General features: G+C 39.4%; 1 protein-coding gene across 8 annotated transcripts in view; it reads left to right on the top strand.

The window, feature by feature from the left end:
• Positions 1-12,611, top strand: part of LOC5566219 (hepatic leukemia factor) — a 536,770-nt gene extending 524,159 nt beyond the window's left edge. For 6 of the 8 annotated variants that reach the window (XM_021841175.1, XM_021841176.1, XM_021841171.1 and 3 more), the window contains one exon: positions 8,918-12,611. In XM_021841175.1, the coding sequence (XP_021696867.1) occupies positions 8,918-9,004 (87 nt within the window). In that variant the 3' untranslated portion in view covers positions 9,005-12,611. The remainder of the gene's footprint in view (positions 1-8,917) is intronic. The other 2 variants (XM_021841174.1, XM_001650542.2) reach the window with 1 other exon arrangement.
• The last annotated feature ends 648 nt before the right edge of the window (positions 12,612-13,259 follow it).

Raw genomic sequence — 13,259 nt, forward strand, 5'->3', positions numbered from 1 at the left:
CTAGCCAAATTGGGGCTGCTGAATATGATTCGGCTCTCAGAAATGTTCCAGCAGGTTAAAATTTTGAACTACAGGTTGTTAAAATTATAGTTGATCAATGATAACATAAAATCTAAACCATGATTCGTCAATTTTTCTATGATCTAATTTACCAAGCATGTAGAATTGGACTTGAACTTTCATGTAAGATATATTTTGGTTGAAACTGTACGATTATATCGATTTTTTTGACATGCTTGCAGTCCTCATACCAAATTTTTTGTTTCTTTTAAATGGCAAGATACAATACTATCCTTAAGCATAAACTAACAACTATGGAGCGTTGAAAATATAGGGAAAGCAATATTATTTGGACTATGTATTTTATACCCACTAGGCCGTTTTAGAGGACGATTCGCATACGGACGTTTGGCATAATGGACGTTTCGCATAAAGCAGTTTCATATAAAAACAGGTAGCATTTTAAAGAAGGCATATAATTCTGATTATGCTAAATGTCCATTAATGCAAACGTCTGTATGCGAAACGTCTTTATGCAAAATGTCCCGACCCCATTTTTGGGCCATAGTGATTTGGTTTATTAGACTGCTTTTTAGCTTCAAATTCCTGGCCTGTTAAGTTTTGGAAAGGTGTGGGACTCACGTTAGTCGTGCCACTAAAAAGCTTTCCCTAATGATCCTATGCCTTAATCTCCCCCAGAACCATCTCATGCAAATTCATCGGAAAAGGGCTGTGCTCATGCACTCCTGTGCTCATGCACGTCAGTCTCAGTCTCTAGCTGTTCTGCTAGTTCGCTGTTGGAGTTTAATACCTTTAACCCCTCTACCGGCAGCTTCATTTTTACCGCAAAATTCAAATTTTAATCGTTATAACTTTTTTGTTTTTCAATATTTTTGCACCCTTTTTTCACAAGCTCTCAAAAAACTCTTCTAGTTTTAGGATCTGTATCGATATTGATCATTGGTCATCTGGTTTTGAAGATATTCCAAAATTTCTTGGGGGACCGATCCGTAACTAGAACCCCCGTTAGTTTCTTAGGCTACAGAATTTTAATCGTATTCGGATATTCACTCTTCGGAACAATACATTGATGAGAGTATGTTGTGAAAAAATGAATCAATTTGGTGCAGCCGTCTTTAAGTAATGACCATTTAGGTTTCTGTAACCACGCTGGCCAAATAAAGTTCTTAAAAACTTCAAAAACATCATATCGTTATTTGTAGATATCTCCAAGAATACTGAACCGATTTGTATGATTTTTTCAGAGAAGCTCCTTATCACCTGGCATTATATAGCCCACATTTTATTTTTTGGATAAACTGATCAAAAACAAAAGGCCGCCAAAGACATTTTATATGGAAAATGTCGGTCCCCCAAGGAACATCTAAATATCTTTAAAAGCAGATCACCAATATTTCATATCGACACGGATTTCTAAACTAAAAGAGTTTTTTGAAAATTTGTGAAAAAATGGTGCAAAAATATTGAAAAACAAAAAAGTTATAATAATTAGTTAGTTATAAGTTATTTGAATATTTATTTTGCGGTAAAAAATAAAGCTGCCGGTAGAGGGGTTAAAAACGCTGCTCACTATGACATTTCTACGGTGTCTCTGCGACTACTCGTTATGCTTAATTGGCGGTTGAAAATCTCGTTGGGGCTTTGCACAGCTTTCTGTGTGACGACGCATTCTACTCTTGGGCTAGCCTTACGATAGAGCCCTGTCGAACTTCTACTGGAATCTCATGTGCACTTCGCTACTCTCCGCTGCTGCTGTTCAAGCTCTCTTGGTTGACCAGTTGGATACCGAGGTCGGTCCAGCGAATCCGGTTGGAGGATGGCTTCCGATTCACTAGCGCTCCGACGACTTAAGCCGGTGCTACCGGATCTACGGATTCGATGCTATCCGAGCTGATGTTGAGGTCGATCCTACTATTTCGGTGGTGGAAAGTTTCCGGTTCACAGGCGCCCCGAAGATCATTTTCCGGTCCAACAACGTGATCACCTCAACTAGTACCCGAAGGCGGACTCTTCTACTCAGCAGCTGGCCAAGAAGATTCCGAAGTCGGACCTGCGATCCGGGTGGAGGGAAACTTCCGGTTCACAGGCGCACCACCGACCTTCTGCCATGCTGTTTCGCGAATTACTCAGCTAGGTAGATCCTGGCGGTGGACTCAACTCACCCCGACTTGACGTTTCGCGACCAAGTGTCAGTGTCGGTTTTGCAATTCCGCTTGGAGGATGGCTTCCGGTATGCAGGCGCCCGACAACTTATTACCAATTCTATGCTACGCCCGCTCTACTCGATCTAGTTCCCTACCCAGTGAACCACGTATCGTATAAGAATGTGCATCCAAAATCGCATATTCATGCGTCAAAAATCAAAATCGCACAACATTCCAAATAATGCGTTATCAATGTCAACACAAGTTGTATAAGAATCCCCAATGCGATTCATAAACGACAATCTATGTTGACAGCAAAACATGTCGTATATAGTGCAACTTAGAATCGCGTGAAGTTGTATAAACTGACAGATCATATATCAATCTAGAAAGCATCATATGAAATTGCAATATCTTAGCAAAAATTGCCACCCAAACTTGGTATCTGCTGACGATGGACCTCAAAGAACAACAAAGCAAATGTCGCTGTGCATGAAACATGCATTAATATTGGAATATAATCACTCTAAAGATATTAAAACCCTTATAGTACAGTGGTAAGGTGTCCGATCCCTAATCCAAAGATCCGATAATCGAGACTTGTTGAGAATTTTTTTTTAATTTTCATCCAAATTTTATGGCATCGTATATCTGGTCGCAGAAAGTCTGAAAAAGTCGTGCCAAGTACGTATATAGCCTCCACTTTGGTAGGTATATAGCCTTTTTATGCATTCTATACGATTGAATTGATTCATATAGAATGATGTATAACAAAAGTTATACCAACCAAAATGTTGACTGGGTACGTTGGATCTAGCCTACTCCGATCACGGCCTGGAGCTCTGTAGTCTTCACGCCATCTCCTCTGCAGTGACTACACAATCTGCGTTATCCCTCTGTTCACCGCATTCCAAGTATTTTTATGCTGGCACATGTTCTGCACGATGATGTCCGACATCATTTCGCTTCGTATATCCCTGAATCGAGGGTGGTTCATCCATCGAAGCATCCATGACCTGACAAAAACTAGGTTAACAAAAGTTAACTTCTCCATGTTTTCTGGTCGCCCAAACCGCCACGTTAGGAATGCGCCTATGGGTCCACCTTTTTTTCTCCGAGGTATTCCATTCTGCTACCACCTGGCCATTGTATTGTATCTGATGGTGTTCCTTACTCTTCTGGTGTCCCTTAGCTGGTAGCATGTTATGTCCTCAGGCACGGTAGGCACTCGCCACCCGTATAGCCATGAGCCGGAATGTACTTGCCAGCTTCTCTCGATTGCGTTTGGTTTTTAACGCTGCAGCCCAAGCGACTACTCTGTTTCGCAATATGGTATATGATACGGTCGCCAAAAGACACCTCGTACCAATGAGCTACAGAACAGGTGGCGCAGTTCTGTATAATAATGTGATAACTGTATAATGTTGAAAATGACACCTAACACCAATACATCGCTGATCTTGCCTACATCACTATTCGTGTTTACAATTTAAAATCCCTTGACGTGAAAGCAAAAAGAGCAATAATTCAGAAGTTTTTCCACTTTATTTCGTACAGTTTTAACAAATTCTGATAAATTTTGATAAAATACCGCAGTGTGCAGTCAATGTGTGAAAGATAACGACACAGGAAGCGAAGAACAGTGACATTTGCATGAGTTGCTACACTTTCCCCAAAGAACCTAGCAAGCGATCGAAATGGGTGAAATTTTATGGGCTCATCAAAGATTCCGATACATCACTTTATGTATGCTCTCAGTATTTCACATCTGACGATTTTGCGTTCAATGCTTTGATCCGGAAATCGTTGACAGGTGTAGGTCGAAATAGTCTAGCCCAAGGCGGTAAGATTTCTTTGTCAAGTACTAAGAAACGTAATGCTACAGCTTTTCCCGCCATTCGTACTCCGGATTAGTCATGCGTTGAGAGTAGAAGTAGAGTAGAGAAATCGAAAAACGTTGAAGGGAGTCAAATCACAGTCGCTCAAGGCACCAATAGTTGAAAATGGATCTTCTTGCGATGTTGCATCATTTCTAAGGGTAAATGACATACGTGGATGTTTTGTCAGAAGCGATTGAGCTAGTTAAGCCAATATCTCTACCGCCACGAAGTTCAGATGTTGATAGCATGAACGATTCAGGTTTGGCAGAGTTCGTCAGTCATGATGGGCTCAATTCTACTCATGTTAGAGAAAGCGGTAAGATTGGTAATGCCGAGAATACTACGAACGCTGATCAAACGCAAGCAAGACATTGAATCAAGCCAATAACAATCAACCACCTGTACTGTAGCTTATTGACCTCGTACTGCTTCTTGGTCCTCCAATGTTGGGCATGATTCTATCTACAGTGTTAGCTGGTTTCGCTGCCTTTTTGCAGACACAGTCTACGTTGCTGTTGAAGTTAAGTCAGTCGTCGATCATTACTCCAAGGTGCTTTAGAGAGCGCTTCGATGAGATTGTGTGTCCTCCAACGTTGATCTCGAACTGCTGAACCGCCTTGCAGTTGCTGACCAGCATCACCTCCGTTTTGTAATGAATCAACTGTAGCTTGACTCCATCCAGTCATCCACGGTTCAATGATTTCGTTTCCGCTGCAGCATCTCCACCTCCTCCACAGTCTCGCCAATTAACGCAAGAACTACGTCATCTGCGAACCCGACGATCTTGACTTTATTCGGCAGTGTCAAGGCTAACATTCCATCCATGTAGAACTTCTACCGTTACTTTGGTTGACATTCGTCTTTGATTTATGTCGTAAACCAGTACCAGGTTCTGAAAGTAGGTTTGCAGAACTTTACACAGATATTCGGGACCCGCATTCTGTGTAGGGCTCCGGCGATAGCCTCCCAACTGGCACTGTTGAATGCATTCTTAACGTCTATAGTTATCACCGCGCAGTATCGATTGCCTCTCCTCTTCTGCTTTACCTTCTCCAGAAGTTTACCGAGAGCATCCAGCAAGCATATAGGTCTCATAAGATCTCCTGGCGGTTTTGCCCGGTGTGGCAGCAACACCAGCTTCTGCACCTTCCATACATCTGGGAAGCAGCCAGTCCTAAATATATCAGGGAACGCCAAGATTGCCGCCCTTAGTGCAACGTTTAAAATACCATATGGACCGGGAGCTTTGTTCGGCTTCAATCCTTCCGCAACCTTTATCAGCTTGGCGTTAGAAACTTGAATATCGGCATTTTCTTCATCTACATCAGCGTACGGTGTGGGAGCATGCGTAGGAAAGAGACCGTCCACTATCAACTTCAGTTTGTCGGAGCACATTTCAGCTGGTGTTACTGAGCCCTTGATCTTCGCCATCACTATTCGATAAACGTTGCCCCAGGGATTTACGTCAGCGAATATTGAAACCAATGGTTACAATAAAACTGTCAAACGCACTTCCAATCGAGCAAATCCAATGAGTATAAGAAAGCTGTTACACAAAAACGACGATGGATATGTGTTAGTGCACAGCTATTCGAAAGTGACGTCAACGGAAAGCTCAGTCGCTTCTGGTTACTCACGGGATGAAACGCTCACTACAACATCGTTTAAATCACCTGATTGATTGGTGCTCATTGCATTTCAAATTCGCTTCACGTTTCTCTAGTGTTATCATATACTTTGCTCTAAATTAAGTTAATAAGTAAATCACAGATATCTGTGGCTAAATATTGCTCAGCAGTATAATTAGCTTTACTGAGAGTGTCATGTGCAGTATTCATTAGATCAGATTTTCTTGAATTCAGTGATAAGGATGGCCAACTCAAAGTTAAGCTGGTCTTTGAAATTGATGAATTTAATGTTAAGAACAATAAAAACAAAACAATACAAAACGGTACCGCTCTGATTCAAATCCCGGTCGCTTTACTTTGTTTGGGAAACATTTCACAGGAAAAGTTGCAATATTTGTCAGTAATGAATATCCACTTTGGTGGCTAATTTAAATACACATTTTCTATATGATAATTTAGAATGACCAAATGCTTCAAGAATAATATGTTGCAAAAAATTTAAAGGGTAAACCAAGTACGGATTGAACCTCGGTGAAGTTAGAGTTTCCTCAGAAGTTTCATTAGAAATTAGTTTCCGCAGGTTTCTGATAGGAAATATCTACATAAAGTTATTCACAAAAGCTTCCCCTTTTGAAAATCCTAGCGAACTTTTTCAGGTTTCCTGGTACACTTGAAAACCGGAATATCAGTGGAAGCTTGTGTTTCGATTCTCTGATCACTTCTAATGGGCCGATATCAGAAGATGATGGGCCAAGGTAATTTTAGCAAGTCGAGCAGTTTATGCTTCATACAATTCTCAGAATAAACAAAGTAAAAAGGGGGTAGCAAAATTCTCCACAGCTCATATTGAAAATGCGGTTATCGTATTACGGTGTTGAAGTAACGTTGACGGGGATTTCTCAATGATCTCCAGAGAGGCTCCTACAGTGTTCCCACTTGCGATGGGCAAACTGATCTGCCACTAAAGTGACCCGTTTTTCCCATCTCAAGTTTTCACAGGTACTTCCACAAGTTTTCATTACGTTCTTCAATGAGATTTCAACATAAATTCCCACAGAGATATCCTTTGGTTTATCCACACTCATCGAGGTCTTAAAAAATACTATAAAAGCCGCTACAGGAGGTCTATCCAGGTATCACCAAATAGTTCTCCATAAATTTTCAACAAGTTTTGCACAGAGGTATCGACAAAGCACTTCTACAGAAGAGGTTTCTACGGAGGGTCTTCACAAAGGTGTTCACAAGATTCTTTCTTCATATGTCCAATGAAGTCTCCATCAGGGAGGTTTCTATCAGGATCTCCACAGATAACTCCATAAAAGTATTCACAAAGATAATCTTCCAATGAGGTCTTCCCAGAGTTTCAACAGGAGATCCAACAAAGGTGCTCATAAAATGCTTTAATTGAGATTTACACTAAACTCTCCACAGGAGTCATCACAGAGGTCTCCCAAGGAGTCTTCATTGTTTTTTTCACAGAGATATTTTAAGAAGACCTTTTTGGTTTGTTGAGGTAGCAATGACCCAGATCTACAAAGAAATCTCTAAAGAACCTAACAAAGGTCTCTCCAAGGATCTCTAAGGATGAGTTCTCTAAAAACTTTTTATTGACAAAGCACTTCTACAGAGGTTTCGTTAGAGGTCCCCCAAATGGTCTCCACAATATCCTTTATTGAGATCTCCAAAACAGTCTCCATCAGAAAGGTCTCAACTAGGATCTCCACAAAAATCTTCAAGGGTATTCTCACTGGATAACACCTTTTATGTACCGTAAAACGGGGTAACTTGGATAGTTTTTTCGAAGAAAACTTCAATATTTATGCATGCTGTTTCAAAGAATTACAATTTATATTTTTAAAACAAGTACTGACATCCTAGCTATCGATTGCACTTGATAGATTGCCAAAATATTTATTCCGAATGGATATATAATTTTTCAAATAATCGAAAGTCGATTTTCTGTTTTGGGGTAACTTTGATAATGGAGTATAAATCGAACAAGATTGAATGAATTACGGAACATTTATAGGGCGTTGCATACCTCTAGGCGTTTAACGCTATATGTAAATTTCTGACTTAGATTACAAAAATGGTCCCAGTTTGTAAAAATGGTTTTCGCTAAGAGATTTGCGACCGAATCAATGTTCCACTATAACTAGGCTATCATGGGTAAGTGACGAACTCATTATTACTTTATCAAATAGTGGTCGTAGAACAGATTGTTTGTAAGCGTTGCAAAAATGCTAAAATCTTGTAAATTTTTAATATTTGCATATGAATCCTCAAATGCACTTGATTCCAACGAAAATAGCTTTGACATTTGTTTTACTTAACTAATTGACAGAAACTTCGTTATTTCGTTTAGTATGTAGGGTGTCTCGCACTATCAAAGTTACCCGCATTATCAAAGTTACCCCGTTTTACGGTACTCACAAAGATAGATTTTCAATAGGGTCTTCCCAGTGGTTTCAACAGGAGATTCTACATTGGCCATCAAAAGGCGCTTCTATTGAGATTTGCACAGAACTTTCCACAATAGCCACCTTGGAGGTCTCCCCAGGGGTCTTCTTTAGTCGAATGGTTAGAGTCCGCTGCTACAAGTAAAGCCAGGCTGGATTCCCCGGTCGTTCCTGGATCTTTTCGTAATGTGAATTTCTTTAAATTCCTTGGGCATAGAGGATCATCGTACATGCCACATGATATTCGAATGAGAAAATGGCAACTTTGGCACAGTAAGCTCTCACTCAATAACTGTGAAAGTACTCAAGCTGAGAATCCGACTCTTCCCCAATGAGGACGTAATGCCAATAAGAAGAAAAATAAGTCTCCCCGTAGTCTTGATTGTTTTTTTTTCACAGAGGTGTTTATAGAAGACCTCTTTGGAACACTTTGGAATTTCCTGAAACACTTGGAAATCCGTGAAAATTTGTAACCAAATAGGAATCTTCAAAACTTTCCTCGAGAATCTCTGCAAACTCGGCTCGAAGAAACCAGTCAACTGTATAATATTTGTTCGAATACACTTACAACTTTTTGAAAATATGTTCCAGAATTGAAATTTGTTTTTGAACAATGTTTGATTTGTATCAATGATCATCAAGTTTGGTCGAGAGGTCTTGAAGTGTGAAATTGGCCGATATTAAAACTAATGCCTGCCCTTATGAAACCAAAATGAATTTGTAATTAAAATTTATTTTAATCATTTATTTAATACAGTAAATTAATTCTTTTCCCTTCTTTTCAGAACATGAACCTGCACCGAGAAGTGGAACAGCTGAAACAGGAAAACATGGAACTACGTGCCCGTTTATCCAAGTACCAAGAGGTATAATCGTAACTCAACGTCATCCCTAGTTTAATCACGTACCACGTCCAACATTACAAAAACCACCACCAACATCCTAAACAAACCAACAAACAAACAAAAAAAAATGGAAAAAGGCAAAACGACAACAGAGAGAAACATAAAGTAGAAAACAAAGCGACCCGGATGAAACAGCGTACTGAGAAACAAAAGATAACTCACTAGGAAGTCATCACAGCAACCACCAGTAGCAGCAACGGCAGCAGCAACAGTAGTAGTAGCAACAGCAGCAGCAGCATCGGCAACCGCGGCAGCAAACAATAGACAAAAAAGCAAAACAGCAACGATTTACAAGGCAACTCCAAGTAGCAGCTTCAAGGACGGCGTGCGACGTTGAATGCAAGAATGTTCGAACGAGTGCGGACGAGGGAATGCTAGCGAGAAAGAGAGACATATAGTTTTTAGCCAAATTTAGCGAAACAATAAGCGAGCAACAAAAGCAACAGCATCGTTACCAAAAAAGAAAAGCAAGCGGAAACTGGAGAAGAAGAAGATTCAACCAAGCTTAGAGCAATTGTACAGTGAAGATAAAAAAATCGGAAAACAACTTATAGAAATGGTAGTCAAAGGCAACAGTAGCTGAACAATGGTAGCTGGCGAACTTTGTTTAGATGCATCACAGACACAGACACTCACATAGACACACACAAACACACATAAGCACTCAAACTGCAAGCCGATTGCCCCTGAATGGGTGACAGAAGCTGACGCGAAGCCCGTTGCGTTTCCACGTGTTAGATTTTTGTTGAATAATTTTAGAAGCGATAGTTTATTGAAGCAGTGGGGCCTATTAGGAAAAAAAATGTATGTGAAAATTGTTTTTGTGAAGCAATCGTACTATGGTTTTGAGTCAGGGAAGCTACAAAAATTTACGGCGTTAGGTTTTGTTTTCGTTTGTCACAGCTGGTTCTCTTTTGTTGCGTTTCTCTGGAGTGGTTGGAGCAATTTATCGTTGAAAAAAGCTAACACAAAACGTACCCATCGAACGGAGACTGGGTGAGGTGACGAGTCGTTTTTTTAATTAATTTCTAAGAAAACGTCCGATCGCGCAGCCATGTTTGTGCGATCGACGACAGATGGAACCATCATCTACACATAGTAATAGCTGTATAGTTTTTTTTTTTTGGAAGTGGTCTTTTCCCATTTTAAAAAGGGGAAAATTGAAAGTGTTTTTTTCTTTCGTTTGTTTTAAGACTAACAGGATACACACATTATAGGAAATGATTCGAAATCACAACCATCCCGGGAAGTTTGCAATCGATCAACTGACGTACTGTTTTTTGTTTGAAGTTTTTCTCATTTCTTCGTGACCTCTGTTTTTGCACTGAGTCTCTTGTTTCGACAGGCAGGTGGCAGTGCGTTCCAAAAAGAGCGAGTAAAACGTTTGAAGCGTTAGTTCACGTTGATTCTACTTAATTTGTCTTATCCAATTTTGAAGAAAAAATGTCAATTCTGTTGATTGTGAGAATTTGTGGTTTTGAAGAAGGGCTGTGAATTCATTGAGATGGTTGAGATAATTCTACTCATACGATTGTTGAAACCGCAATTATGGTTGGAAACCATCTTCAGAGCAGCTAATCCATATTTTGAAAAGAAAATGGTCGCGCAGTGTCCTTCTTGCCTAGTCGGATTATTTCGAACTTGAGAGAAAAGACGTAAGAAATGGGAAAATCATGTAAAAATTATAACTTTAATCAAGCAAACTTGTAATTGAATGAAATTATACTTGTAAATAGTCTGTAATGTTAAGAAAAGCAAAGAAAAGCAACAAATAGAGAAACGAACGTATATTTACACACAACACACTCACATCTACTTGCTTGAACGGAATTGGACTCGCCCGTGAGAAAATAAAATTGAACAAAGTTTTAAAGAAGCTAAAGCTGTCTAAAGCACTTCGCATGGAATGGTTTGAAAAAATTAACACTTTAATTTAAATAATTTATTCATCAGAATCAGCTGTACATCTTTCGTGGTTTCTCCATTCAACGCCGGGAATGGCTATCTTCCGGCAAAGTTTAGCTTTATCCACCGCAGCCTTCAAAAAACTATATCATTTACTCATCAAAACTTCACATAGCAAAACCTCAATCCTTCAAACAAGAGTAAACGATGAAATTAGCAAAAAAACAAAGTAACCTATGTAGAAAGCGTCGCAGACAGTCACCATGGTGACACGCAAAATATGAAACTTTGCACGGAATAAGCGAGTAAGCTGTAGAACAAGAGAAAGCGATAGGAAGTAAACCAAGAAAATCGTTAATCAATTGAAAGATTATTAAGCAAACAAGCAAAACATATTAGTCTGATTCAAAAACTGTAGTGATAGTACCAAGATTGAAACAATGAGAGAAAACACGTAGTTGATAATGAGAGGTTAAGAAAACAAAAAGGCAAAAGAAACAATATTATTAGTGATTAGTGAACAAAGAAGAGAAAGAATCCCCAATTAAAAAAAAAACCTTATGACTTGAATGTGAAGCAAGTTTAGAAAACCCCCCACTTAAAACAATGTGTAAAAAGTATAATATAACAAGCGAAATATGAGTTAGGAGAGAGAGAGAGCGAGAGAACGAGAGAATCCCGCGTCCTTATTTTAAATTGTATCCAATCGTGGATTTAAACAACCCTGAAAAGATGTTAGTCCCCATCAAAACTGACTTTGTGTAAACTCGATAGGAAAATGATGTTACCGGTAAAATTTACCTTAGTAGTTTGTATAGTTAAAATACCATTTGCAGCAGCAACCCATCCCACTCATGGGCTCCCACATCTGGCATGGAAATGCGGAAACCGCCTCATATTTGTTTTATTGCGTTCGTTAGTAGTTCCCTCGAGAACCATTGAGTTTTTGTTTGTATTTGTTAATCTTGTCTAGAGGAGCCAAATTCTGTACACTTGCACCTAGTTATCCGTACACATACAGTTGCACACTCACACTCACTCGTACACAATAAATCGATCAAAAAATTGTTCCACGCGAAGCTATTTCTTTTGAAGAATCGAGCGTCTTATTTTCCTCTCTTAAACCTCACACTATTTTCTCAGCTGCTTTCCTCTTCTTCTTCTTCTGTCGTTTCCATCCTACTTTCGGAATATTTAGAGCGTTATTTTGGAATACTTAAATTCTCGATTTACTGTTTCTCCGTACTTTTCCATCTTGCTGCCAATTAGTAGAAAAATCTTAAAATTTCTTGGTCATAATCTGTTCTCTCAATGACCTACTATTAAGCTGTACACACATCTACGCAAACCGCTTAGATCGCCCATCGGAATTCGAATCGAAGTGAAAGAGTCAAAATTTGTCCGAACCGTTGATTGAAATGAAACATCTCAATTTGGGAAGTGAAAAAAGTACCACCATTGTAGAGTACCCTTAACTATCTTAAAACAAAAAAAAGCATGGCAAAACAAAACAAGCAAATGAACACGATGAGGATAGAGCAGAAAAATTGTTTCTTGTTATCATTATTATTATGATTATTATTTTTTTTTGTCGTCCTGTGAAGTAATCCACAAACAATTACTTTATTGCTAATATTTTTTTGCAAAATAAAAAACCGTAAAATAATGAGTTAATTAGTTGATTCTTGTTACTCTGTGTTTGCTTCCGTTGCTGTCTCATTTCGAAAATGTCCCTTCCGTTACTTTTTGGTTCGTTTTCTTCTTTTATCATTGCTTTGTTAGTTTCATTTATGGTCTTATTCACAGGTGTACTAAACCAACTCAGTCGAATAATTTTGACACTATAGAGCGGGTTTAGATTACGTGGCCATACGGGAGCTTGCCCCGCTCAAGTGACACAGTTCTCAGACCGAGTGACTTTAGTACACCGGGGGATTAGACCATTCGGCTGTTACCTGGGTGTCCTAGATATCGTTAGCAATGCGTTGTGTTATTTTGAGGGCAAAATGGGTGTCCCAAGTAACATTTTCGGCTTTGTCCTGGTTTTGATGACTTGAAGCCCATTGGCGTAGGAACAGGGGGGACCAGGGGGGCCTGCCCCCCTCCAGAATCATCCAGCCCCCCCCCCCCCCCAGAATTTTTGATGCCAATAAAAATATATAATAACATGAAGAAAAATCGTCAGAATCAATGTACCTACGTGACTCTTGTAATAGACAAAAATTTCTTCATTAGTTACGTTGTTTTATGTTGTACAACACAATAGTGAGAAAACCTCGCTTGTCTTTTATAGCATCAGCGTGGCGGTTCAGACTTC

This window comes from Aedes aegypti, chromosome 2 (genome assembly GCF_002204515.2).
Source record: "Aedes aegypti strain LVP_AGWG chromosome 2, AaegL5.0 Primary Assembly, whole genome shotgun sequence".
Taxonomy (NCBI): Eukaryota; Metazoa; Arthropoda; class Insecta; order Diptera; family Culicidae; genus Aedes; species Aedes aegypti.